Source organism: Glandiceps talaboti, chromosome 7, assembly GCF_964340395.1.
Source record: "Glandiceps talaboti chromosome 7, keGlaTala1.1, whole genome shotgun sequence".
Taxonomy (NCBI): Eukaryota; Metazoa; Hemichordata; class Enteropneusta; family Spengelidae; genus Glandiceps; species Glandiceps talaboti.
This window is the reverse complement of record NC_135555.1, coordinates 15,757,308-15,784,321: the sequence shown is the minus strand read 5'-3', so window position 1 is coordinate 15,784,321 and position 27,014 is coordinate 15,757,308. Positions and strand designations below refer to the sequence as shown.

At 36.1% G+C, this 27,014-nt stretch overlaps 4 protein-coding genes across 4 annotated transcripts; 1 reads left to right on the top strand and 3 right to left on the bottom strand.

Moving 5' to 3' along the window:
- Window positions 1–226: 226 nt before the first annotated feature.
- LOC144437642 (uncharacterized) lies at window positions 227–5,104 on the bottom strand. Its single transcript, XM_078126628.1, has 9 exons — window positions 4,872–5,104; window positions 3,902–4,261; window positions 3,686–3,779; window positions 2,992–3,207; window positions 2,685–2,805; window positions 2,211–2,413; window positions 1,818–1,998; window positions 1,535–1,638; window positions 227–1,004 (listed from the first exon to the last, which is right to left on the bottom strand). The coding sequence occupies exons 1-9, from the start codon at window positions 5,011–5,013 to the stop codon at window positions 818–820; spliced, it is 1,608 nt and encodes a 535-aa protein (XP_077982754.1). The 5' UTR covers window positions 5,014–5,104; the 3' UTR covers window positions 227–817.
- Window positions 5,105–10,675: 5,571 nt separating this feature from the next.
- Window positions 10,676–12,669, bottom strand: LOC144437858 (guanine nucleotide exchange factor MSS4-like). Its single transcript, XM_078126889.1, has 2 exons — window positions 12,419–12,669; window positions 10,676–11,273 (listed from the first exon to the last, which is right to left on the bottom strand). Exons 1-2 carry the CDS (start codon window positions 12,578–12,580, stop codon window positions 11,034–11,036), a joined length of 402 nt encoding a protein of 133 aa, XP_077983015.1. The 5' UTR covers window positions 12,581–12,669; the 3' UTR covers window positions 10,676–11,033.
- Window positions 12,670–12,810: 141 nt separating this feature from the next.
- Window positions 12,811–19,403, top strand: LOC144438173 (PSME3-interacting protein-like). The gene is made up of 6 exons (XM_078127210.1): window positions 12,811–12,905; window positions 14,793–14,963; window positions 15,626–15,724; window positions 16,675–16,797; window positions 17,761–17,887; window positions 18,454–19,403. Exons 2-6 carry the CDS (start codon window positions 14,852–14,854, stop codon window positions 18,740–18,742), a joined length of 750 nt encoding a protein of 249 aa, XP_077983336.1. The 5' UTR covers window positions 12,811–12,905; window positions 14,793–14,851; the 3' UTR covers window positions 18,743–19,403.
- A 3,777-nt stretch (window positions 19,404–23,180) lies between these two features.
- Window positions 23,181–26,926, bottom strand: LOC144437602 (NADH dehydrogenase [ubiquinone] 1 beta subcomplex subunit 9-like). The gene is made up of 4 exons (XM_078126574.1): window positions 26,822–26,926; window positions 25,083–25,225; window positions 24,611–24,666; window positions 23,181–23,787 (listed from the first exon to the last, which is right to left on the bottom strand). The coding sequence occupies exons 1-4, from the start codon at window positions 26,911–26,913 to the stop codon at window positions 23,641–23,643; spliced, it is 438 nt and encodes a 145-aa protein (XP_077982700.1). The 5' UTR covers window positions 26,914–26,926; the 3' UTR covers window positions 23,181–23,640.
- Window positions 26,927–27,014: the final 88 nt, after the last annotated feature.

Here is a 27,014-nt window from a genome sequence, read left to right as displayed (position 1 = left end):
ACCATTGAACTTAAATATGTAAGCAAAAATTCGATCTAAAAATAAAGAATTTTGTAGTCACACAAAAGGCGTATTGATTTGTTTTTGTAAATTGTTTGTGAGTACGGTAGCAAACAAGCACACATGCTCAGGAGACTACTGGTAATCTCTGATTGACTGTAACGGCAAGATAAAGTGAAGACAAACGAAACGTTGCTAATTTCTCAAAGTAGAATTTTATTGTTGCAGCATTGAACAAAGAAAAGTGTCTCATCCAAGTAAAATAAATAAGGTATTAAATTCATTACATCACTCGCATAAAATCTGCTATTATAATATTACAATTAAATTTCCGATACATACAAAATGGGAAAAATCATCCATATATACATATTATTATTAAATTATAGAAAAGAATGAATTATACACTGTTATATATTACAAGAATTCTATACATGCAAAGACTCTGCACTCATTTCCCGAACGGACACTCGTATACGGTAAGTAATTTACATAATATACAAGGACAAACAGCAACAAATTTCACAATAAAATGAGATTAAAACCCTGTTATACTTCTTTCCATTGTATATATATATAGAGACATCAGGTATATGTTCATTTCTAAAATATTGAAATATACACATTTGTCAGCCTATGCTATCTTAATAACTATCAAAATACAGAAATACAGAGCAGCAATATGTAAAACTTACAGATTGTTCAAATCTTCGATTTCCAAATATATATAAAATTACTACATCCGTAACTTACAATAAAGGCAAAACAATTTCATGTACCCACATTGCGTTTTACTAGTACTGTTTGAATTATTTGTCTACTGGTCAGCTTTGTCAGCCAAGTCTTTGTTTGATTCTAAAATACAATCTTTAGGTTCTGTTTTGTCAGCAGCTACACCAATATATGATGGAAATCGGGGCGTTCCGCTGTTACTATACTCTTGGAATTTGTATACAATGATTGTACCCTTCTTGGGTGGATGTCTTCTGTCGGCGTTGTTGAGCCTTTGGTGAAAACGAAAGAATTTATAGTTATTACCACAGGATATATGCATCGTTGGTGAAAACGAAAGAATTTATAGTTATTAACACTGGATATAACACAAGGTTGGTGGAAACAAAAGAAAATTATTACCACTGGACATAACACATGGTTGGTGAAAACGAAAGAATTTACAGTTGCTACCACAGAACGTACCACACGATGTTGAAAACAAAAGATGAAGTTTACCACCACATATATAAATGTTATAACTCACGAAGTTCAGATTTTGTTCAAAACGTGTCAATCTGACTAAAATGTTGTTTTTATCTTTTAGTAACCTAGTGCCAACGCTTTTGATGAGTCACTTCCAAGACAGTTTCTATATTTCATTTGTTGATACCCGAACTTGCTAACAATGACAAGAGAGGAAAGTACTCATTCACTATCTCTAGTTTCAGGTCTAAAGAGTGCCAGAAAAAAACTGTTGTTGCTTTAAACGCTAAAATCTGATAAAGGGAAGTATATGTACATATGCATCATCTCTACTTACCCCGAACCAACTGCAAACACTTTTCCATTGGCCATCTGAACCATCAGGGCACCAGTAACGCCTGTGTTGTTACCTTTACCAGGCTTATAACCAACAACTCTTGCCTACAGAAGGGATCATACAATGTGGCATGTTATTTAACTTTTCAAAGAAAATTATATAGAGGGGGAAAAGACAACGATGGAAAAGTTGCTGTCGACAATTTTACCATGACATTTTATACAGAACCATGGTAACGACTAAATATGTAAACCATCCTTTAACGTTGTAGACGCAAACTCACCTCAGCATCGTGGAATGTTTTGATCTTGAGAAGTGTCTTCGATCGACAGTTTTCGTACTTTGATTTGGGTTCTCTGATCATAACACCCTCTCCACCTGCCTCGTTTATTCTCTTCAATTCAGCCATCAGATGATCTTTGCCTTTACATTTAGTTTGATCAACGACCTTCACTGTTGATACCCTGATAAAAGTGAAATTATTTTGTTAATATTAAAGACGAGCAGCTGCAGGAAGAAAGATTACGACCAAGAATTTTTAAAACTATGAATTGCATCACTGTTTTTCAAACTCCGATCACAGAGTTCAAATCCAATCCAATCCAATCAAATCCAAACAAATCAAATCAAAGATTTATTTTATCAAAGTTGTGTGTCGGTTTCAGTGTATACTCACTTGTGTTCATTGAAATAGTCCTCTAATTCTTCAATTCGTTTTTCAAATCCAAGAGTTTTCAGATTCGGTGCATCAAAAACATGAAAGGTAATTTTCTTCCATCGTTCGTCTGTTTCTGAAGACTTCACAATACTGACCGTAGACTGGAACATTCCCCTTCCTCCGAACAGTTCACCGTCTAATTCCATTTCAGTGGGAAAATCCTGGAAATAAAAATTGAAATAAATTCAAGGAATTGTGTCATAGTTTTATTTTCAAGGTTTTTATTTAATCAATAACATCGCTGTCGTATATTAACTGTCTCAAAACGACAGGCATGTATATATTTTTATTTCAACGCCATTCTGTCTTTCATGTGGGGGGGGGGGTTGTCACTGTTCTACGGGAAAATCGGTGTTCTCTTCATGTCACCATCCCTTTCCACACGAATGGTTCAGTCCACAAGATTTAAACAAAGAGAAAAGTCATAATCACCTTTGTGAACCACTTCGGTGCATAAAAGGTATTTCCCAACCGTGAACGGAATTTGTAGCCATCCCACCATGCCCTCACACCGTCCAGCTTTTCACTCATCCACCAACCAGTCGGATTAACACTAATGAAATAATGAAAAATACATGTGATTATTACACGGACAAAACTGAAAAAAAACCCATATAACTTAGTATGTCAAGGTGAACCGAAGTCGTACATGCACTGAGATATCGGCTATTGCTCAATGGTTTTATAATATTTTGTCGCCAAATGTTAACAATTCTAACAGATGTAGAGTATAATATACCTTTCTGTGTATTTGTGTGCGAGTAAAACTTGTATCATTGCTTTGCTTTTCTTTTTAGGTTGTTGTGGCTCGTCTTTGGCTACAGAAAGTCGTCGTGATCGGCGGGCAGAATACTCTCCTAGTCTCACATTTTCGAATTCTTCACCAAGGTATTCCTTTAAGTGTTTGCATGTTCGTTTGTCCACTGGATTTTTCTGGGTTTTCCATCCGACACACCTGAGATTGAACGTGATAAAAAAAATGACAATCAATTAATGATATATGTTTGGTATTTTAATTTCTGTAAGGATTGTGACACTGAGAAACTCGTATATTGAATTGATGACGTCATAGGTACTAATGTACAATCCAATATACATAGAGTGCAACGTGCTACAGCGGTCGCTAGGCAACGAGGATGAATCAAACTCTTGCGTTGTGTACATTGTGAAAATTTTACCGAGCGTGAACTAAAATAGGTCAACGTGCAATATAGGTCGGGTGTCAGTATAGTATTAAATAGAAAATATAACATTGACAAAACGTAAATACTTAGTGTAGTAACATAAGGGAATCCAGCCATCGTCCTTGCATCGCGTGACAGCGAAATGGCACTACGTTTTGTGGCCACGTTGACAGTGAAATGCAATGTCAGACTACAATTGAAGTATCGTGTATTGCATAAATTAAGGCGTGATATTGATATTTTACTTACGTGCAGTAATACGAATCACCCGTTCTCTTTATCGAGTATTTATCAACGTCGACAGAGTCCCCATCTGCCATTGTGTGCTTCGGTTTAACATCATCTGAAATAGTATTATTTTCGACATATTGAAATTTAAGAACGAAAAAAGTAGATTATGTTATTCATTAAAAAAATGACGACGATAAATATTAAAATATTAATATTAAAAATATATAAAAATACCTGGATGTAAAAATGCTTTAAGATGGGTCGGATTCTTCCTGTAACATTTATCCCAATAATTACATTTCGGTTTCTTGAGTGCAGGGATGCTAGTGGCTGCTGTACTTGTCGACGTATCTGCCGTGGTATCTGTCGTCGCTGACGGCGCTGCTGCTGCTGCCGGTTTCGTGGGGGTGATTGTTTTCGTAGTTGTAGTACCCTCGTCATCATCATCGCCTTCGCTATCACTCATGTCCCAGCCAGTAGCGTTTTTCGTCTTTTTCGCCTTTGTTTCATCGTCGCTGTCGTCCTCCGATTTTCTTTTCTTTGTCGCTACGGTAACAGCGGTCGTTTTGGGTTCGTCGTCTGTTTTCTTAACATCTGAAATATTCAATGACATTTATCAGTGTTAGTTACGGACTGAACTGGTCTGTACACAATCGCGATGTGGCTGTCTGGTGGACAATAGCCGATAACAATGGCTATTGAATAATCAATACCAGCACATACCTGACGCAAGTGATTTGTATACATAAATACACCCAACCTCAATACATACATTATTTTGATAAAAAAAATAATTGACAGACCAAATTAATTAATATTATAATAAACCAATACGATTAATTCGTTCAACACACGAGTTTTAACTGGGGACAAGGCAATAAAGCTGAGTAAATCGTAAATCGTAAGGCCGTATACCGCATATCCAAGTTACATGTAAGTGGGCGTGATAGGCCTACGTGTACGTGCCGAAGCCGTCTACTGTATTAATTTTAAATTTCTGCTTTATCGTATATGCTTATATAACGCTTATATTTGGACAACTCAAAATACACATACATAATTTTATCATTTGATATTCTTGCTTTTTAACTCTTTATATTATTGAAATATTAGATAATATATATCTGAATGACCCGAAATCTAAGGTCATCAGTAAATTGTGCACAGTCAGCCATATTTAAAAGGAAAACCATATAACACACACCGTTTTCGTCGTCTGTGTTGTCGCTTGCTGTCGTTTTTGTAGTTTTTACATCGCTTGGGTGTAAAAAGCTTGAGATATGTGTCGGTTCTTTCCTGTAGCACGAGTCCCAGTACTTGCATTTAGGTTTACTAGCCGTGGCCATCGTTATAAATGTATTTTGTTTCTCAAGGTATATCGTTGCTGTTCGCTAGTTGGCGATTATGACTTGGTATCCGACGCGCACTGCTTTTATACATTTTGTTGCTTAGTTCCAGCGACATGATCGTACATGCACCGGTATTGTTGCTATTTTTGTATATGGTGTGGGCGGAGCTATGCAAAGCTATATTTAACCTTAATGACGTCATATCAGTATCAGGGGATGTAGCTCCAAGTATCGTGATGAGAATAATTGGATGTACAAATGTATCTTTTTACGAACTTCAAAATCAAATCTGAATTACAAATATTACTCATCTATATCGTAGATTTGTTAACCGCACATTTTAATAGCACAGTATCTCTATTTCGGCAATATTTGAAGAGAGCGAGGGAAGAAATTTTCGCTGCCTGTCACGGTGGATGAACACCCCCAGAACTCTCAGCCGACATGTTCGAACAAGTTAGCGACATATACAAAACAAATGAACATCGACACTACTACGTCATCTCTTAATATGTATATTACATGTGACATTGGGTGTGTATTGTCTATTGTGACTACAATGAAGGAACAGGTTCAGTTTTGTTTCAGTTTTCCCAAGGGATTGTTGAAATAGTGTGACAGTCAAAATTACTGATTAACACGACACAAAGAGAAGGAAAAGTAAGAATCGGCATGTGTGATAATAACGAAAATCGGAGAGCGCCACTCACGACCAACCTTCGTTTATAATGAAGTCGGTCACATGGTTGAGCATATGTATACAATTTAGGCGCAAACTAAAAGAAATTATAAGCAATCAACGATGGAATAGACTTATGATATAAAAGTTTGACAGTTTATGTCCTAAACATAAGGAGGGTGGTCAAATTTACCAGTTCCTGAATTGTGTTCGAGCAGCTAGCGGCGTAGCAGAGATACGTACGTCGATGCTCGAACAAATCGAAGTTGGATTCTAAGCATTGAAGAGTTATTTTCTCAAAAGTAACGACTGCCTCTCAACATGCAGAAAACGAGTCGTAATTACAAACAAGATTTTTTTCCGTTTGTTTAGTAAGATGCTAGCTAAAGAAGACGGCTATAAACATGATTGAGTATCGAAATTGTCATTAAAATATTGAAATCCGAACAAAACATCTGTATGTCTTCCCTTTTCTTGCTTTGAGCTCACTCTCGTGTGAAAGAAACCCACCCGTACGTAGTCACCACATCAAAGTGTGTAAAGAAGACGTTCACTCCCGGAACAACATCGAAAACAAACGACAATAACGAAGACAATAAATGTGAATAAAGAAATCGAGCTGTATTCACCACATCAGATTTTAGCCATATTGGATGAAAGATGTACATAGGACATAATGTATGTATGTATATATATGTATGTATGTATGTATGTATGTATGTATGTATGTATGCATGTAATATATGTATGTACATGTATGTATGTATGTATGTATGTATGTATGTATGTATGTATGTATGTAATATATGTATGTACATGTATGTATGTATGTATGTGTATGTATGTATGTAATATATGTATGTACATCTATGTATGTATGGATGTATGTATGTATGTACGTATGTAATATATACTATATCATAACAATGTGCTGATGTCATCAGTTCTGTCATTGTTATACATTGTTCATGATGCGTGTCTATGTCATCAGTTCCGTTGTTATACACCGTGACAATCTGTGTCATCAAATCTGTTGTTATACATAATGATGACATGTCTTTGTCATCACTTCAGTAGGCCTACATTATGACAATCTGTGTCAAAGTCAGCAGTTCTATAGTGCTACCTCATGACAATATTTCTAGTTGTATGTTATGGCATGGCTTCAAATTTCAGTGTATATCTTAGTTTTGATTTGAGCATATACAAGTATCACTTCTTCCATTAGTTTAATTAAAGGTGTACTCTATATGTTTGTAAGAAGTAGATTTAATGAATCTGGAAAATAAGCACAGGTGGTCCATCCAATAGAGGACTTCCTACGAATGGACCATTTCCTAACATTAACTATTTCACACCAATGGATCACTGCACACCAATGGACCATTATCTACTAGCTGACCATTGCACACTAATAACCCATTTCCAAACAGTTGACCATACACACCAATGGAAATGAACCGTTTCCTACCACCCAACCACTGCGCAGAAATAAACCTTCTCCCAACACTTACATACCGATGGGCCATTTCCCACTAATGGACCATTCGCCATCCATCCATACATGCATTATTTTACAACAGTCAGCCATATAACACTAAATGGGGCATTCTACCAATGTACTATTACGTGTATCCAAACAATAAAAAATGTACCCATTCACCAAAGAGAAATCCTCCTGGAATAGCCAGTACAATGTACATTATGCAAGTCACTTGCTGGCATAGTTTTTTATTGCTCTTCTTTACAGAAGATAATTAGCACAGTGACATCAGATCACATTTTTCATATATTTTAAAATAAATCATGCAAAAAATACATAATTTACGATACTACATGTATAGGTACACTTGTTTCCACTTTAATATAAGGTCACTCACTGTACATGGTCTTCTACAAATGATATTTTGCAATTGTTGTATCTTTAATATCAGTGTTTCTTCCTAGCATAGATTCACAAGAAGCGTCAAAGACTCGACTGTAACACCCTCAATATTTGCTGGTTGACGACCAGGATAGGAAGGGAGAATCTTTGGTCTGCTGTTTACTTTGATATCATTACTTGAATATTAAGTGGTTTGGAATATGGTTTTCATTATCTCAACAGGTAGATTGGTTTCCAGTCCACAAGATCCTTGCTGGAGGGCGTCGGAAATGAGGACTGCAGTCATGGCTGCCATTTCTTGTCAGGATCCTGATTAAAATGGTGGATGACTACTTTATATATGATGTAACCTGATATTAAGGTCACATGATCAAATCTGGTACTGCAGCAATCTGGACATAAAATGACCTATTGCCAAATTTCAAACGTTAGTGAGCATATTTTCATATTTGGTCTGTAGTAGTCCCACTCAAACTATCTTCTTAGACAGCCATTCTGCTTTGCTCTGTAAAAAAAATTGTCATCGGCATCTTGCATTGATTGCTGTGTGTCCACATGTTTTCTAAATACACAAAAATTTGTAATTGATATCTTCACTGTGGGCTGGAATATTTATTTCCAAAAAGCAAATCAGATAAGTGCTTTGTCATTTGAAAATATATACTGAAATTATAGCCCATTACAGCAATGGATAAATTAGCCATTACCAGTCCCTATTCTCAAATTTGAGATGTGACCAGATCAGAAACCAGTTTACCTCAAGCGGGCGCTCTAACATTACAAGGTGGCACCTTACTATTTTGTTCAGAAAGAACACTGCTATCAATGACAGTATCATCATTATCATCATCATCAATACGCTACAATACAATAACAGTAGACTCACTGTATATTTAAAAAAAGGTGACATTTCTATCTTTCCAAACTTTTGAGTTTACCCTGATTCACGTATAAAAAAACTGACATACTTCTTAACTAACAACACAGGATTCATCTTGAAATATTATGAGTTTGGAATTCCATTTGTATTCTCATACAAACCTTTTGAAGACACTGAAGTCATTTACGTGTATGTAGCACCCCACCTCAAACACAAGACCAATATATGCTACAACCGTACCATTTAGTGCCCTCACTCCACAAGGTTTGGTTTTTGAAAAGATGCCCAGCCTAAAACATTTGACAAATCAGGAAAGGTTCTTTTATTTTTAAATTTAACCCAGCCAATTTGATGAAGTCAGTTTTACTCTACAGAGCAAATGGATGCAGCCATTTTTAAATGGCTATCCATGTAAAAAATTACCACATTGGATAAAATGTTGATTGCCACAGGTCATCTTGGGCCTTGTGAGGGTGTGCTCACATTGGCCATATAAGGGCATACTCACATGGCCATATAAGGGCATGCTCACATTGGCCATATAAGGGCATACTCACATTGGCCATATGAGGGCATGCTCACATTGGCCATGTGAGAGCATGCTCACATTGGCCATGTGAGAGCATGCTCACATTGGCCATATGAGGGCGGGTTCACATTGGCCAAATGAGGGTGTGCTCACAGTAGCCTTGTGAGGGCGTGCTCACATTGGCCACGTGAGGGCATGCTTTATATAGAAAAATCACACTAGTGCATTCAAAGGTTTGTATATAAAATAAAATACACGACGTATCTGTATAAATACATTGAATAACCAATAACTGGCATATAATTACTTAAATGATAATAATAATTACGTGTGAATGATTCAAACTGAACTTGGTGACAGATTTGACACAATTTTGTAATTACAAAACTCAATTTTACATCACAAAATCCAATTAATTGTTTCATCACAGATGGTAACGATAAAATAACATGATTTGGTGAAATTACTTCTTTCACTGATTGCATCCTAAGTAAAGTGTATACAAAAGACACTGATTGATTGAATGCAAACTATTAATCACTCCTAGTCATAATCTGGGTTGGTTGAATTAAAGTGGCCATGTGGATGAAAAATAGGTATTTCTGACTATGGAATGATAAATTGAAAAACGCCCACACAGAGAGACATAGTCTACTTCCTGACATCTGTATTCTGATTTTATGCTACGTTATCTTCACACGTTACATCTAGTCAATCTTGTTACTCTCGCACAGAATTCTATGCCCCCCCTCCCACAGCGTTCATATATATACATCGTATGATGTTGTTCGCGTCCCCACGTGATTTTAGTTTCAACAGATGGAGTTCAGTTGGATATTTGCATATCACTTCAGTCCAAGAAAGATCAATAATGTTTGACCTTTGATTTCCCGCTAATCGACTTGACAATGCTTTATGACAGCCTGTCAATTTGTGATGGGTTATGCTTCACCAAGCATGGGGCTTAACCACATTTAACACCTAGGGTAACGAGATTGACTAGACGTAATGTATGAAGATAACAGTGTAAAATCAGGAAAAAGACTATCTTGTACACTACTTTATTGAGAATCAAATCCTGGCCTAAGTAATTGAACTACAGACAGAAGGAATCAGAACAACAGCAAATGACAGTGATTTAAAACATTTACACATATGTGGTCATTTTTTTTTACATGTATTTGCCTAAATACCAGACTGACAGCTCTCTGATAACCTTATGACAGTGTGAGGGCACTCTATACAGATCTACAACAACAACAACAGCAGACGACGTTTTTGGGGAAAAAGGATAGCATCCATTATACCATGCACAAGTCAAAGTGGAACAAAAAATATGGAATATATACTCTGGTCATGTTTTATCACAACAAAGCGTGTCTTTGTCACTGGTTCTGCTGTATTTGAAATATGAGTCAAAATGTTCAATATTGCCATTACTTTCCCCGTCTTTTCCTCGATATTACTGGCGCTGGTATAATTATGTTATTCCCCAATATTATCTTTGTTCTGCTGGAAAATACTTGTAACCTAAGGGTTGTCACTACTCCTTTATCGACTCATAGTGACAAAGGCCCCTTAGGTCACTCATAATTTCCTTGACTGAATGAAGAAAAATATTGGGAATAATATCTAAATATTGAACATTTTATTACGGTCATGCAGTCTGGTCAACCTATTTGGGGGATGTAATGTCACAGAAAAAGACAAACGTTGAACTACAAGAACACTGGATGTGGGTGTGTTTAAGAGATATTAGTTTCACATTTCATAGTGTCTCTAAAAACTGTTTTTATAGATTGAGCCCTGCTAACATCCCTAACCCTAACATTGCAGTCTCCTTCATTTTTGTCCGAGTTCAAAAACATGCAATGGTACACAACATACATATATTGGGTCAAGTTTTCTTCTTGCCAAAAACACTATTATTTCAGTGAAATAGTCAAATACATTATCATGTGCTCACTACAAATCCTACGGTCACAACGCGGCCTCTACACCTACACATATTATATATAGCAGTGACATTTTGAAATTCAGTTTTTTAATCAATGTGATGCACTCTATCTAAAGCTACATAGAACTGTGTTTTGTTCCTCAAGTCATGCCATCCTATGGGTCCAACTTCACAGTCAGCACATGTTAGATACTTGATGCCGTCCACTGTGTTTGTAAATCCCACGTTCTCAAAAGTATACATGTCATCGACGAGCCAGAAGTCATTTAAGGTTTCACCACTGGACTGGTCGGATTCACTCTTCTTCTTCATGTGTGGAAGGTATAGCTGTGTGAAAAATGTGTGACGTAAAAATGTATTTTAGTGAACTTCAAGAAATATAGCGATTTCAAGATTTTGGAAATTTTCGAATTCAAGATCTTAGGTAAATTTCAGTAAATTTCTAGAAATACTGTAATTTCAACTCTGCATATCAAATATGATGCTGTACAGTCGTGTGCATAAAGAAGGACATTTGAAATTATGAACATTTTTTATTTCAAGATTTTTGGTAAATTTCAAGAAATATTTGTGATTTCGAGAATTTCATAATTTCAATCATTCCTCTCTCCAATATGATGACATATGCTTCTTGTGTACATGCCTTATTAAGTAAATAAATATGTATGTATGTGTATAAGGAAGGACATTTGAAATTATGAAAATTTTCTATTTTGAGATTTTTGGTTATCCTAGTGCTGGGCCTTGTCAAATGTTTGAAAGATATCATGACCAATTGCCAATATTAGACTGCATGCTGGGCCTGGTTACATGTATTCTTTGATATTAGACACATCAGCACATAATCAGTACAGGGCTGACAGGTTCTGGCCACAACGCTTCACAGGATGGAGAAGAAAAAGAAAGCAATCACAGAATTGTGTCCCTGCTGACTGAAAGTGTGTGTGTAGCCATAAGAGAGAAAGTTTTCAAACTTGACAATTCTCTATAATTCTAATTAATTACAACTGTATTTGTAGTCCTGCTTGCAGAGAGTAAGTCATGACTAGATTCAGTCCCTCCTCATAGACTGGCATCGTAGAAACAATGTCAGAATCGAGTCCTGGCTTAATTTAATAATTAAACAGGACTACATTTTGAAGAACAAATTGTGGAATTGGATAAAATGTACATGATTGACAATGAATTATACAAAAACACTTAAAATGACCTATGAAAAATATAAATAATTCTGAAGATCTCCACACACGTCTGCCAATATACTTGAACAAGGTCAAATAATCGCCAATATTATTAATACATGCAGAGTTGATTAATTATGATAATAAACATGCGAGGTAAATGCCCAGGTAAATGATACACACTGTACATGTATAAATTAATAAATAATGTTGACGGTATATAATTATGGAAAATTTAGGATGCATAGAAAACAAGAAACATTCGAATAGGGCGTTTTTGTTATGTTGTACCTCTTTCTGAGCAAAAACAGCTGATCCCGGCTTCAGAACTTTGGATTGACATCGCTGGCAAACCACAAATTTCGTATTTTTCCCATCGGCATCTTTCAGATCGGCTCCTTTTTGATCTTGAGTGGCAACCGCTTCTTCGGCACCATCTCCCCTTTCCGCCATTGCAAATTTTGTTTATACTGGCCTTAATAAATCTATATGCACTCGTTTATACAATGCTTGTGTCAAATTCGGAAAGTCATTTCAAGCATAACATTTGTAGCGGCGTGTGTTGTATTTCCAATGGCCAGTGTATTCATCTGTTACTCATTGCGCATGCGGAAGTCGCAGGGAAACGGAAAAAGGAACGAGGCTTGGGTCAGGTCAGGTCAGGTCAAGCTAGACCGCTCAGCAAACGACACATTTGTGCGTTTGTGTACGAGTGTGAATGTACGTGTGGGTATGAAGATTTAAAGTGAGCGGGCTGCAGTTTTCTGAATCCGTCTAGGTAAGTATTATGTGATATAGTTATGGCTAAGTTATGATAGAATGTGGTTTTAATGCAAGTAAGTTTGTCAACCAAACCTAACTTTGAAAGTACTTCGTTGTTTTCCACAGCAGCTGTGCACACTTGGTGTGACACTAATACTGACCATGGATGTATTAGTAATACATCCATGTACTGACTTAGTCCTGCTTGCATACGGAGTAAGTCGTCCCATCTTTCTCTAGACCCGTGCACCGTCTGCAAGCAGGACTATGTGACACTGTACACAGTGTGTCACAGTACAGCCTACAGCCTACAGGTAATATAATTATTGATAATCGCACACGTCCATCTTTATTTCGTCTCAAAGGAGTACACTATTCACAATTTAATTGAAATCCATCGATCATAGACATTCCTTTAATTCTGAGGGTGGTACAGTGGTGGTGAGATATAGATAGTGATGATGACAATGATGGTAATGACGAAAACGATGACAATTCTTTGACAAGGATGGTGACAATGATGATGATGATGATGATGATGATGATGATGATGATGATGATGATGATGATGATAATGATGATTGATGATGATGATGATGATGATGATGATGATGATGATGATGATGATGATGATGATGATGATGGTGATTGATGATGATGATGATGATGATTGCAGTGGTTGTTGGGGCAGACATGGTGTTGATAACTATGATATTACATGTACATTATTGTAGCTCCAAGTTTGCAGAGTACGCTAGTACATGGAATTACTTACAACCATTGCATCAGTCATCTAGAGATGCCTCTTATCAGAACATCGTTTATTTATTAGTAGAGGACATTTAAACCTGGCTTTTAACGTGCCAAAAAGTATTTTCCTATCACACTATCAAACTGGTACACATTGATACAGAAACAACAGCAATGCATTATCAGTTTCTGTTTGTCAGTGGATGTTAGTTATATGGTGTACAACAACAACAACAACAACAACAACAGCAACATGACTAACTTTCATAGACATTAAAACATGGCATGAACCTACATCACAGGCACCCCCTGTTGTTTTGTTTCAATGTTTGTCAATTGGATAGTGTGATAAAGCAATTCTAAAACAAAAGACTGTGTATGCACTCTCCCTATAACAATGCACTGATAAAATAATGCTCAGATCAGAGGCATCTCTAGAAAATAACTGCAACAGTTGTGAATTATGTTAAATGTGATGTGATTAAGTGATGTTGGAATAGCACTCTGTCTCTGCCTCAACAGTGAAAATTAACTTTTTTTTTCTCTAAATATTGGTGAGGAGATATAGCTAAAATGATGTACGCTTGGTGTTTCACTCATGGGACATTACGCTTTTGACACAAAGATAGACATATTTCAACTCAACAAACGATAACAGCGACACAATAAAAACCGCAAGATCCTTTGCCCAATCACATTGAACACTGCTAAACATTGCTATTCATTCACAGTGCAGTAAAAACAGGCTTCTAATGAAAATATTACACATGGACTTGATGATTTTAATGGCTGCAATTGTTTATTTTCTAACTGATAATCAATATTTCAACTTGACTACTCCTACATCCCAACTGTGCACAGCACCTATGTAACTTGTAATTGTTTCTTTTGCATTAGAAGTTGTCTGAGGGTGTGTATTAAATGTCATGTTACATGAGTGAAAGTTGAAACACCAAGCCTACATCAGTTTAGCTGTAAATGTCATATGAGTGAAACACCAAGCCTACATCATTTTAACCGTAGAACAATTTATGCAGTTAGATAACTACCTAAATCAACCTCAACTCAAGATCTGAAGAAATTTAGATTTTAAGTTTTGAGCTCCTACAACAATCTGGGGATGTCTCTAAGCCAGAATTGGTCTATTTTATAGGTCATAAGTGATAAAGCAAGAGGTCACAGGTTAAAGGTCACAAAGTCAGTACTTCAATCATGGCAGAAGGTATCAGCTTCCGATCATTTGTCTCTGAGACTGAATTGGATGAAAAAAGACAGAAACGACAAGAAGAATGGGAAAAAGTAAGAAATGAAGATCAACCAGAAGGTAATCGTAATTTTGAATTATGTAATCCATTTTTGAAATTACAGATGAACATTTTGCAATTCATGTTACTATAATAATTGTATTCTACACTCATATTTTGACAGTTTTCACATACAAAAAAATGTACAAGTCCATTGTTTTGCAAATAACAGTTGAACAGAAATACAAACTTTCAAATTTTGAGGACACTTCCCTCCACCTTGTTTAGCTGTGTCTGCTATTGATCAAAATGGATCATGACATTCAGACTCGGCTGACAGGATGTGTATGCACTCTCCCTATAACAAACATTGTAGCATCACACAATTAAATTGAATTGACATACATTGTACATCTCACGAAACTGCAGTAATTTCTTATCCTACAGTCATTTACTGGTTCACTATATGTACATGTTGAAGATTCTATTGCAGGAAGCTTGTACGTTTGATACCAGTGGTACTATTAATTATGCTGTCATATTGTGGGTTGACCAGAGGACACCGGTGTAGAGCATGATGGGTAAACAACAACTGTGAAAGCCCATTATGCTGCGAGCCTCCATTGTGTACACTTCAGTCACGCAGTGCGTTTTCAACAGTGGCTGCTCAGTACTCACCAGCCATATTTTGGGGTTTATATAACAGAGTATTAAAATCTACCCTATTTTATTCATTTTTCAGAGTGTCCTGATGAAGAGTATGATCCTAGATCATTGTTTGAAAGACTTCAAGAACAGAAAGATAAGAAGCAAGAAGAATTTGAAGAAAAGTTTAAATTCAGTAAGCAAATTACATGCATTGTTAGTTTGCAGTGTGTTTTTTCAACCCTTTGCATGATGTGTGTTGATAATCATATCCTACCCACCTTCCCATGGCTAATGTAGTGGGCTAAGCATCTTGATTCATATATACTGCAGTACCATGATTTTCGTGATTTTGAGAAAAAAAAGTTTAAATTCAGTAAGGGACGATCACATCATGTCACACAAGTTCGACAAACAAATAAACATTTTTCATTCAGGTCAACCCCCCTCTCCCCTTCCCCTAAATGAACATTCACAAGTGCGACATCACATGTTTATATATGATGTAAACTATGATGAAAACTGTAGCAGTCACACCACTATGATCGATGTAATGTAAAAACATGATTGTACCAGAAACCCAGCACCATACCTCACATTAGAAGTAAAATTTTATCAACTTATCAACATCTCAGTAGTAAATACAAAAGCTGTTATTGAAGGAGTGAAAGTTTTCCTTCGAAATGTAGCTAGAAGTACAAAAATGAAGTTTAGCAATCGCATTGACGCCAGACCCCCTCCCTCCCTAAACGAACGAAGTTCACTTACTGAGTTTGTGTGACATTGTGCGATTGTCCCTAAGCAAACTACTACTGTCAGTTACTGTTAAATGTTGAGTCTAAATTGATTGTATAGGTAGTATGAAATATGACAAGCTCATCTTAATACTATATACCCCAAAATAAAAGATGTGATACTTGCGATAATGTTGTGCATTTCAAAAATACAAGTAACATACACTTGTGTGCTTTCTAAGCCAATTTGATGCGCCGCTGAGACATAGCAAGTTCTGGTAATGTACTATAATTGAGTGCTTGCTCCCCTATCACTTACTATAATATGGTAACTCATGAGAAAATCCAATTTTTATCATTTTGACCCACAGCAAATAATTTCTGACTGATGCGTTTTTTTTTTTTTTTACAGAAAATATGATTTATAAAGGTCTTGATGATGGAGAAGCTGAATTCCTGGACCATGTCTCTGATAGACAAATACAAATACAGAAGGAAAGAATGACAGAAGAGAAAGAAATCCTCAAAGAATATAAAATATCCTTTAAAAATGAAACACAAAATTTGCATAATCAGACAATGTGTCAAGTTACATTAGTTTTATCGACCAATCCCTTCTCACGGTTCGTATTTAGATTTTACAACTGGTCTCTCACCGAGTGACATGATACAAGGTGAAGGTCAACAGAAGTGTACATTACTAATGTAGATCATTGCACACAATTTTATTCTGACATTTTTTAGAATGACAGGCTGACAGTGTTTCATTTGTCAATGCCGTGAATAGCATTTTACCTCATGCTAGAGAGTCAAAATATAGAAGAAGAAAGTAACTTATGAATCTGGTAATTGAGGCTTTGGTTTACTAAGATAGACACCAACTAAAACTGTTGTAGCTCAATGCGGTAGATTACACAAGTGGGTGAGAGTGGTCCCTCTGTTGTGCAAATCTAATAAACCTGTAATCAAGATACAAAATGTAGTGTATTGAGAGTCTATACACAGTCCATAAACATACACAGCAAGTTTATGGAAGCAGTTTTCAGATACGCCTCCCTACTGAGACTATAATTAAACCAATGTCCATTCAGTAGCTTATCACATTTGTATCAACATGTTTTGACAATAGTTTTAGTTTGTGTCTATCGTAATATCGAAGCCTTGAGTACCAGAGTAATATTCTCATGTGTGCAAATGTGGTAAAACCTATATCATTTGAGGCTAAAGTCGTGGTGTCAACCAATAAATTTAATGATTATTATTTTCTGATCCACCTAGGTGGTAAAATTGCATTTCGGCTTACAAGAGTTTGTACCTGAGAGATGCCAATGATGGTGAGCAGACTTTATTTAGATATCTGGAAGCATGAATATAAACCTATTAAACAAAACTTTTTTAAAAGTACATTTTGTACTTAAAAAAGTTGCGTCTGTCCTTCCAAGTTCCAATAGTTCAAAGTAGTAAAAGATACATGAAAAAATTTCTTAACTCTTTTTCTAAGAGTCAGTGTCAGCGCTGACTCAAGACAAAGTGAACACTACCCCTAAACCTGCTGATAAGAAACCTATCATTGGAGGAAAGAAATCACAAATGGCACTACTTGCTGGAGCAGTGAAAAGGAAAAGGTAATATCATATATTTTGGTCTAGAAAATGAAAATGTTTTATAAGATTCTGTCATAATGTGAACACATCTGATTAATGCTGGAAAAAATGATTTTATAACAAATTTAGTAATTTATTAACATTTTAAAATAATGAAGTAATACATGATGCAAAGTCAGTTATAGTGGTAACTTTTCAAGATTTTTATGTTACTTTTCACACATTCCAAAATACACCAACGTTTATTGGAAACAGTAATAATAGTAAGTTCTTGTACCACAACCAAGGTTTCTTATTATTTAATACTAACGTTTTGACTGTTCAGGTCAACAGGCTTTGACAACCTTGCACAGACTTCACCCGTATCAATTTTTGCCAATTCTCCAGAAATCATGTGTAAAAATTTTGTTTGAATTGATTGGGGCATTATTGTGAAAATGATGACACAGACAGACAAACGGACACATAGACACAGAGACAGACTGACAACGTTATCACAAAACCTATCCCATCATATATGTGTGAGGTAAAAATGTCAAATAAAATCTTCAACTGTAATTGGGAACTTGTTTTTTTTTAAACAACAGAAGCAGCAGTGATGATATCCCAGACAAGAAGACAAAGTCATCTGAAAAGCCAACAGATGGAAAACAACAAGAAACATCGGATATACAGAAACCTGAAAACACAGCCAAAGAAGGAAGCACTGCCTCAGCCACAACACAATCAACATCTACCCAGAAAAGTCCCACAGCTACATACATCGGTGTCTTACCAGGATTAGGAGTATACTCAGAAAGTAGTGATTCAGACTCGTCAAGCAGTGATTCAGAAATTGTTGTTGTTTCTAACCTCGTCAGTGGCCTTAGGAAGTAATCAAGTCATGATTCAGGAATTGCTGTTGACTCAGATCTCGTCGGCAGCCTTAGGAAGTAACCACATCATGATTTAGTAATTGCTGTTGACTCAAATCTCGTTGGCGGCCTTAGAAAGTAACCACATTGTGATTCAGGAATTGCTGTTAACTCTAGTCTTGTCAGTGGCCTTAGGATGTAACTACATGTACATCAAGATTTAGTAATTGCTGTTGACCCTAATCTTGTCAGAGGCCTTTGAAAGTAACCACACCGTGAAAGAGAAATTTTGGTGGTCCTAACCTTATCAGTGGTGTTAGAAAGTAACTGCACCATGAGACATAAATTGCTTACATCTCTAATCTTGTCAGCAGCCTTTGGAAGTAGTATCATATTCGGAAAGTAATATCATAATTCACAAATTGCTGTTGACTCTAATCTCATCAGCGGCCTTAGGAAGTAACCACACAAAGAATCACAAATTGCTGTTGACTCAACTTGTCTCTCAGAGTGATCTTGTTAGTGGCCTTACGGAGTAACCACTCAATATTAACAGGGATGTACATGAGATTTCCTTTCTGCCAATTTTGTAAAATATATCTGCTCAAATGCTGACTAGAGAAAGGGGAATTGTAATTCATATCATATTTGTATATAAGAAATGAAAGAATAAGCTTTTCTTTGATGAGTTAATATGTTCTTTTATGTTCATAAGTGCAACTGATTGGTTTTTTTCTTATCTTTGAATTAACTTAATCTCTTTCCTTTGATTGAAAGAGTTTTTACATAATAAAAAAGGTGATAATTTATTTGAGGTGTATTGTCAAAAATTAGGTTCATACAAAGCATTGATTCAAATTGTTTCTTGTTTTGTTAACTTTCATATGTTACTGTGAATGGGTGTATTTTTGTGCTTTGTCGGAAAAAAAAATTTCACACTGCTCTGAGTCTTAAGTTTGACAATAGAGTATAACATATAACTTTTGTTAGTTAGTTTATTGATTCACAGCAAATTACAAAAATGTGTGTTTATTACCTGTATTAATTTAGAATGTAGCAGTCAAAGTGATTCTGAATCCATTTTCACACTGATTTATCTTTTGAGCCAACATTCAACGAAAGTGTGATCGTATAAACCATAAGTAAACAGACATAATGGGTGATACAAATTTCCAGGCACATATGACCTCATGTATGCATGAAGTCACATGTTCTGATCAGCTGAATGGTGGGTCAGTAAGTTGATAAAGGCTGAAGTGGACAGTCAAAACTTCTGATAAACAATCTTCATGTTTATGTTTGCAACAAAATTATACTTGAATACAAAGCTGAATTAAGTTAAGAACCAAAACACATCAGGGCTTGAAATAGATAGTAGTCCTGTGCCTACAGTCTAGTACAGACTACAAATTTTTGTCATGGGGCTACCATAATTTGCAGCTGGTAGCTCACTCAGGCTACCACTGATTATGTGATGATTTAAAAGATGGAAAATTTACGGGCATAAATTTAAAGTATTTTAATATCAAACATATTTCCAATAGAAGAACTGCGTTTTCAGTTCAGGAATATAGAACTATTGGTCACAGTCCTTGGGCTACCACTTTCTGAAATTGTTAGCACATTGGGACTACCAAGAAACAAGTTAATTCAAGCCCTGAATGTCACATCCATTCACACTTCTTTAAGTTACTATATGTCTACATGCTACTGTACTTCTTGTGGGCTAATGGTTTTGTCAGATCATAGACCCTACACGAAGAGTTTCGTGTAGGGTCTATTGTCAGATATAATTATCTTCTTTACAAAGACTTCCAAATATTTACTGTACTATATTTCAAATAGTGTACGTATTCTTATACACATGATAAAAGTAGCCTGTCTAATACACCGGAAACAGTATGTTTGGCATTTCGTTGATGGAACTCAGTTTTTTACATGAAGATAGACACATTTTAACCCTACACTAACAATAACAACACACAGCAACATCCTGTACCTCTGACATCATCACATTTTCAAGTGATAAGCATTGCTATACTTTTACAAAATGCACTAAACTGTTGAAATGATTTATATACATGGCATGATTAAATTAATGGGTTTCAATTGTGTACTTTTCTACTGATGAGCAATTACAATGTCTGCTTCTACAACCCGTGTTGGGGCACCTTCATAATTCTTTATTTGGGTTAGATATTGTTTGTGTAAAAAATATTGCATCCCATTAGTGAAATGCCACCAACCTTGTTTCTGCTGTACAGTGATAAATGACTCTGCAATGATGTTCCATCATCATAGCCTGTACTGCTATATCTATATCGTGGAAATTTATATTATCATGGCCATCTCCATCGGTTGTCCTTAGAAGACTACTAATCAACCAGGAGCAAACTTAATGCCTTCCATAAGACAAAAAAAGGAATCCTAACTTATGATTGTTGTTCCTAAACGCATTGTCTGTACATGAATATTTACATGGCATTGAAGTGTGAAGGAATGAGGACAGCGCCCTCTATTAATGACTTTTGCAATAGCTTTAAAAATGTGAGCTCCAAATTTCATATACTAGTAGTAAGGTGCATACTTGTATATCGATGATAATAAAATGCACATAAGCTTGTGATAGCTTTTAATTTTTTCCTGAATCATTTGTATAATGAGGGATTTACCGTAATTAGGCAGTATCTTAAGAATGCAACTTAACTTGCGTTCATGTATGGTAATTTGGTCTGACATGCATGTATTGGCGACATACAAAGTGTGTGTATGTCCTATAAAGCATGTTGCTTTAGCTTTTACTTTTAAAAAAGTCATTAGCATAATTTATTTCAATTAAAGTGGCCATATGGATGTGGATTGGGGTAGTTAGTTTGGATTGTGGCTTCCTACTTGAAAAATCAATATGAAACGATTTATGCCAAGACCTTGGTTGTAACTCAATAAATTGCAAAAGCATAATAAACGTGTAACGTGTTTGTTATTGTATGTACAATAGAGCCATGATAATTTTTTTATAAATTAAAAACCAAACTCCTCATCCATATGGCCACTTGAACAAATTGAGTATTTAGTAGCCTTGAAATTGCATATTTACCATTTCATGTATTGTTTAGCCGTCAAAGTAGGCATTTATATCCTTACGTCAGACATTACGTTTACATCAGGTTGAAATAGTAATACGGGCATCGATGGATCTGGAGTTACTCATTTATACCAGAAGACAGGCTAGACAAAAGTCTTAGAGTGTATCCAAGAATCCTGCTATGTACATGTACCGGTATATTATTATTAAAGGTAGAATTTCTAGAAAACAGAAAAGGTGTAATTTTATTTATGAAAAATTCCTCATTTTGATTCTTTTACCAACTGTAGTATTTTGACGATCAAGTCACTAAGTTCAAAGATTTTTTGCGATTTGAAACTGCAGCTGCATGATATCATACCAAAGTTTTCAGTTGTAACTTTGCAGCAATATGTGTAGTTTGATAAAGATATTGAATGAAAATCAACGATTGGTTGGGGTTATTCTATTCTGTGCTTGAAACAAGTGAATGAACAGATGTGTGCAACGGTAGTAGAACATGCAATGATTGCAGTCATTTGATTCAGGGGTGTCGCTAATTTTTTTTGAGTATTTGAAAGATCTTAACTTAAACCCCTGTTTGATAAGACTGAGGGTGCTGTTCCAATTGCTGGATGCCTCAACACACCGTCTCTGCCAATTCTTCATCCTACACCGCAGATCATGGGAAATATGCCTTCATCTTGTGGCATCATCTCTTTAGACAGCTCAAGTAACAGCATCATCATCAAAGTTTTCCTGACATATTTTGCAATCTGAAGTTGAATGAAACTGAAAACTTTGTTTCCATGAGTTGGACTGCCATGGAAATGCATGATTTCTTTGTTCGACATAAATTGCCAGTCTTTGAAGCCCATGTTCTTGGATTATTGCTATCTTTATGGAGCCATAGAAAATGCATGTGATCATTCTTTATTTTAGAACTAAAGCCTTGTCGACGTTTTTTTTTTATCTGATATTGGCTGTAACAAAGTGGAGTGATAAAATGCTATACAATGTAGATGTAGGGCTTAAACAATGATTTTGTAAGGATTCTTAGCAGAGGCTAACTTACTGTAGCTGTATGATGGGGACCTGGTAGGACAGTTTGTTATGTGAATGTGCTTACAGATGCTACAATGGGTTGTATGCTCCCTCAGGGAGTTGAGAAGTTGTAAATTGAGTTGTGCCAATATGGCTCTGTGTCCTGGCTAATTGTAAAGTGCTATGATCACATCCACCGTGGAAGGTAATTTATAAATGTGTGCTACTGTGATTGTTGTCATTCTATCTGGGTATAGAGATCTCTGAGTTTGCATTTACTCCATGCATACTAACCTCACTCAGACATGCCATCACAAAGACAACACGATAACTGACAGAAATTTTGTTGTAAACTTTGTTTTAATTCCACACGCTACATGGCTTGCCCATATTGAAATCTATTTTATACACAAGTTAACAATGAAAGCAAATTGATGGCTTGTTTTAAAACATTCCAAGCACATACACACACACACACTCAACTGTGATACACTGTCAGTTCAGTTCAAATGCAAGTATAATAACAATGGCATATCTACTGCAGATTTTGGAAATATGAAATCTTACGTCTATACACGTACGCCAAGTGACACAAGACGAGTATTGGTTTGGTCGCCAACTTAAACTTGGGAGTTTCCTATTCAATTCAATATTCACTGAGCAGTAGAAAAAATTTTAACCTAACAACTGAACTGTCCATAGTGCCTGAGAAACTGCACGGATCTGATTTCTATGCAACGACGGAGTCAGTACAGTATAGTATGATTTGGGTATGTGAATCAAAAATTTTGACAAATTTCAAACTACAGCTTTTATTTGGTTTGCTGACGCTCAAGTATTGCGTTCTCTTCTTCGACAAGTCTGTCCCATCTTTCTTTTTCCCATTGTTTTCTTTTTTCATACTTGGCAAAATATGTTGGATACTTTGCTCTTTCTGAAGGATGCCAGTAATCTAAGACCTGTGGAAAAGAATAAAAATGTACGCTTGATGTTAGTTGACGAGTTTTGTCTTTTCTCAAATAAAACAATGAATGTACATATCATGTTGAGATGAAGACTACGTTCATGAAGTCCGAGGGTATTATAGATACAGGAAGTGATTCTCACTTTTTAATCAAACCAGTTGGAACTGGGGAGGTTCAAACTAAAAGTAGTGGTAAGAGGCATAACAAGCTAAAAACTTGGCCACTTGCAACCTCAAGCCAACTGACTCTTGAGTGCACTAAGCAATGGCAGGGAAAATCTTGTGTGTGGAATAGATGAGATAACAGAGCATATTATTTGAGGGGTTCTTTTAAATTCACTCAAATATTCATATGCACACACACACACACTGAACATATATGCAACTCATCAGATGTTCTGATCTGACAATAGAAAGTTAATATCAAAGTTGCCCTTTCATACACATACAGACACACATTCAACTTACACTTGCAAACACACTCACAAATATGCAAGCATGCACACACATACACACACAAATACTGATGATATACACATGTATACACATTCAAGACATCAGCTCAGTCTCCGGTTTGCATCATGTACCCATTCAGACACACACACACACACACACACACACACACACACACACTGAAGGCACACATGCACATGCACGCACACACTGAACACATATTCAACTAATCAGCTGTGCTGCTCAGATGCCAGTAAGTTACATGTAGTATCAAGAGTTACCCTTTCACACCTAGACACACATTCAACTTATCACCTGTATGTACATGTAGTTCTACTCATGTCTACAGTTAGTATCAAACTTACCCATTCAGGAGGCGGCAAGTCCCTTTCAAATCTTGTACCTCCAGGTGAGTCAATAACTACAGAAACAGAAACAGAAACAAGGAGTGAATCTACTTAGTCCAAGTAAGTTTCACAGCAGTTAAATTCCTATAAGGCAACTTTATACACCATCTATGTAATCCTTGGTTTATATACCTTTGAGCTGAGCACTTACAATTGAACCAGCATTTGCTATGAATTACAATTAACTTCATGAAAATGTATGTCTCACAGTCAACAAAATCAAAATAGGATTCCATAATAGTTCTACCAGCAAGATTTACCCCTGGGGTGGGGGAGGGGGCTTTTGGTTTGCACTCAAAAAACATAAGTTTGGAAAAACAGGATTAATGCTATACAAATCTACAGGTTTTACTGGCTATAACATTTCATCCCCCCTCTCTCCCGGGTCCCCATGGCAGACAAACGATATTTTCTATTTCCAATAACTTACATATATATGGCTGTGGATGTTGGTTTCTCCAGAATTCTTCCTGGCCATCTTTTAAGATCCGGGCTGCTTTCACCATATCTTTTTCATCTTTCTTTTCATCAAAACGAGCCCTCAAAAGTGTGGCTTGGTATCTAAACCTATGCCTGTAGACACATACATGTAATAATTTGGCAATTACTCACTGTGTCCTAAGACTTTCAAGTTATTCAAATTGTGTATTGGATTTCTCTGTTATATATATATATATCTGGCATACATCTCAGAAACATGAAACAGAAATTGAAAATATATAATGACATAAAAGTTATAGATATATATTAACTTTATGGACTTTATCAGCTTTTATAACATAATTACATCGTATACTGTTAACCTTATATGTACAGTATAGCTCAAGTTACTTTTCTGAATGAGAAAGCATGAGACTTGCTAAGTGCTAACACATGGCTGGCACCATGTATCCATGCTGGCACTAACACTTCAGCAGTATGTGTTGACAATTTGAAGGGTTACCACCTGCATCAATTCAGTGCACTGCATACTAATACACTAATATTAGTAATGACATTAGACTCACACTAGAAGAGCAAATCAGATACTAGGTATTCTTGAGCTGCACCAGTGTGCAGAAGCCCAGACATTGGAGAGAGAAAGATCTCCAATGCCAATGTCTATGGCATATGTATAACTATGTAAGTACCAGCCACTTCCATTGTATAACAGTCTGTTGAAATTATATGCTATTAGAAACTGTTCGCACCCATAGATCTAAGTGTCAATGGACCTGGAAGATGTTGGTACATTTTGTATTGTCACTACTGACAGTGAATGTCAAATGACAGTTGAGTAGTATGGACAAGACAAAATGACACTTTCTAATCCCAGACATTGTCATGGTGCAACATTTTTCTCACTGAACATAGGTTTAAGGTTCTAAACAATATTTTGGTTTATCATGTTCACACTACATTATTTTCAGTACAGACCAAAAATTTAGAAAAAAAATGCAACAGCTGTGTGGTTGTGATAGTCAATTCTGTCTGGAACTGCCATGTCAACAACATAACTGTATTGCTATATCTCCTATTAGCTGTCTTTTCCTCTCCCAAAGTTTGAAGAAATGCGATGGATGTACTGATGTACATCCATAGTAATACGGATTCTGAGATTACTATGGCTATCCTGCAATGTAGATTCAAGAGATAGATGTACATGTATTGAGATAGATCTACCAATAAAAAATTTATAATTTAATTAATAAATGTAGAATTATTTTGAGTTGTACAATGGTCAAGACGTCATGATGTGTGAATATATGACTACAAAAAGCCACGGGTATCACAACACTAACAGACCCAAAAATCTACAGTTGAACTTCAAAACAGACATCATGTTGTCAATGTGTAATCACCACTGCAGTCTGTCTGGTGCACCGTGTCAATTACATGAATATTGATGCATCATTAAAACATATATTCCATCACTAAATGATCAATAATGGAGCGTGGTATTACACTTGTGATTTCCCTAACTGTATCGTAAACTTTACGGCGGTATTCTATGGTGTACGTGACAACAATAATAGGAAAATATAATAGAGGTCCCCGGTGATGTTTGGGTCATCGGAGTCATAGTATCTTTCATGAAGCCGGTGGTTTTGAAAACACAGTTGCAGAGATACAGTGGATGCAAAATAAATTAACACGTAAGATTATGGAACAAGCTTTCTCTGTGCCTACCTTGAAGGACAAAATGACTCTAAATGTCTCAGCGATTTCTTGTACAACCGCAAGACTTTTTGAGCATGGGTCAAAGTATTGCCAGCCGACATCTTGAAACCACCACGGCCTTCTGGGAAGGTATTGTCGCTAGGGGGCGCTGTTTACAACCTTTCACCTCCCTGCCGCGCCGACTGCCGAGGCTCTCCATTCG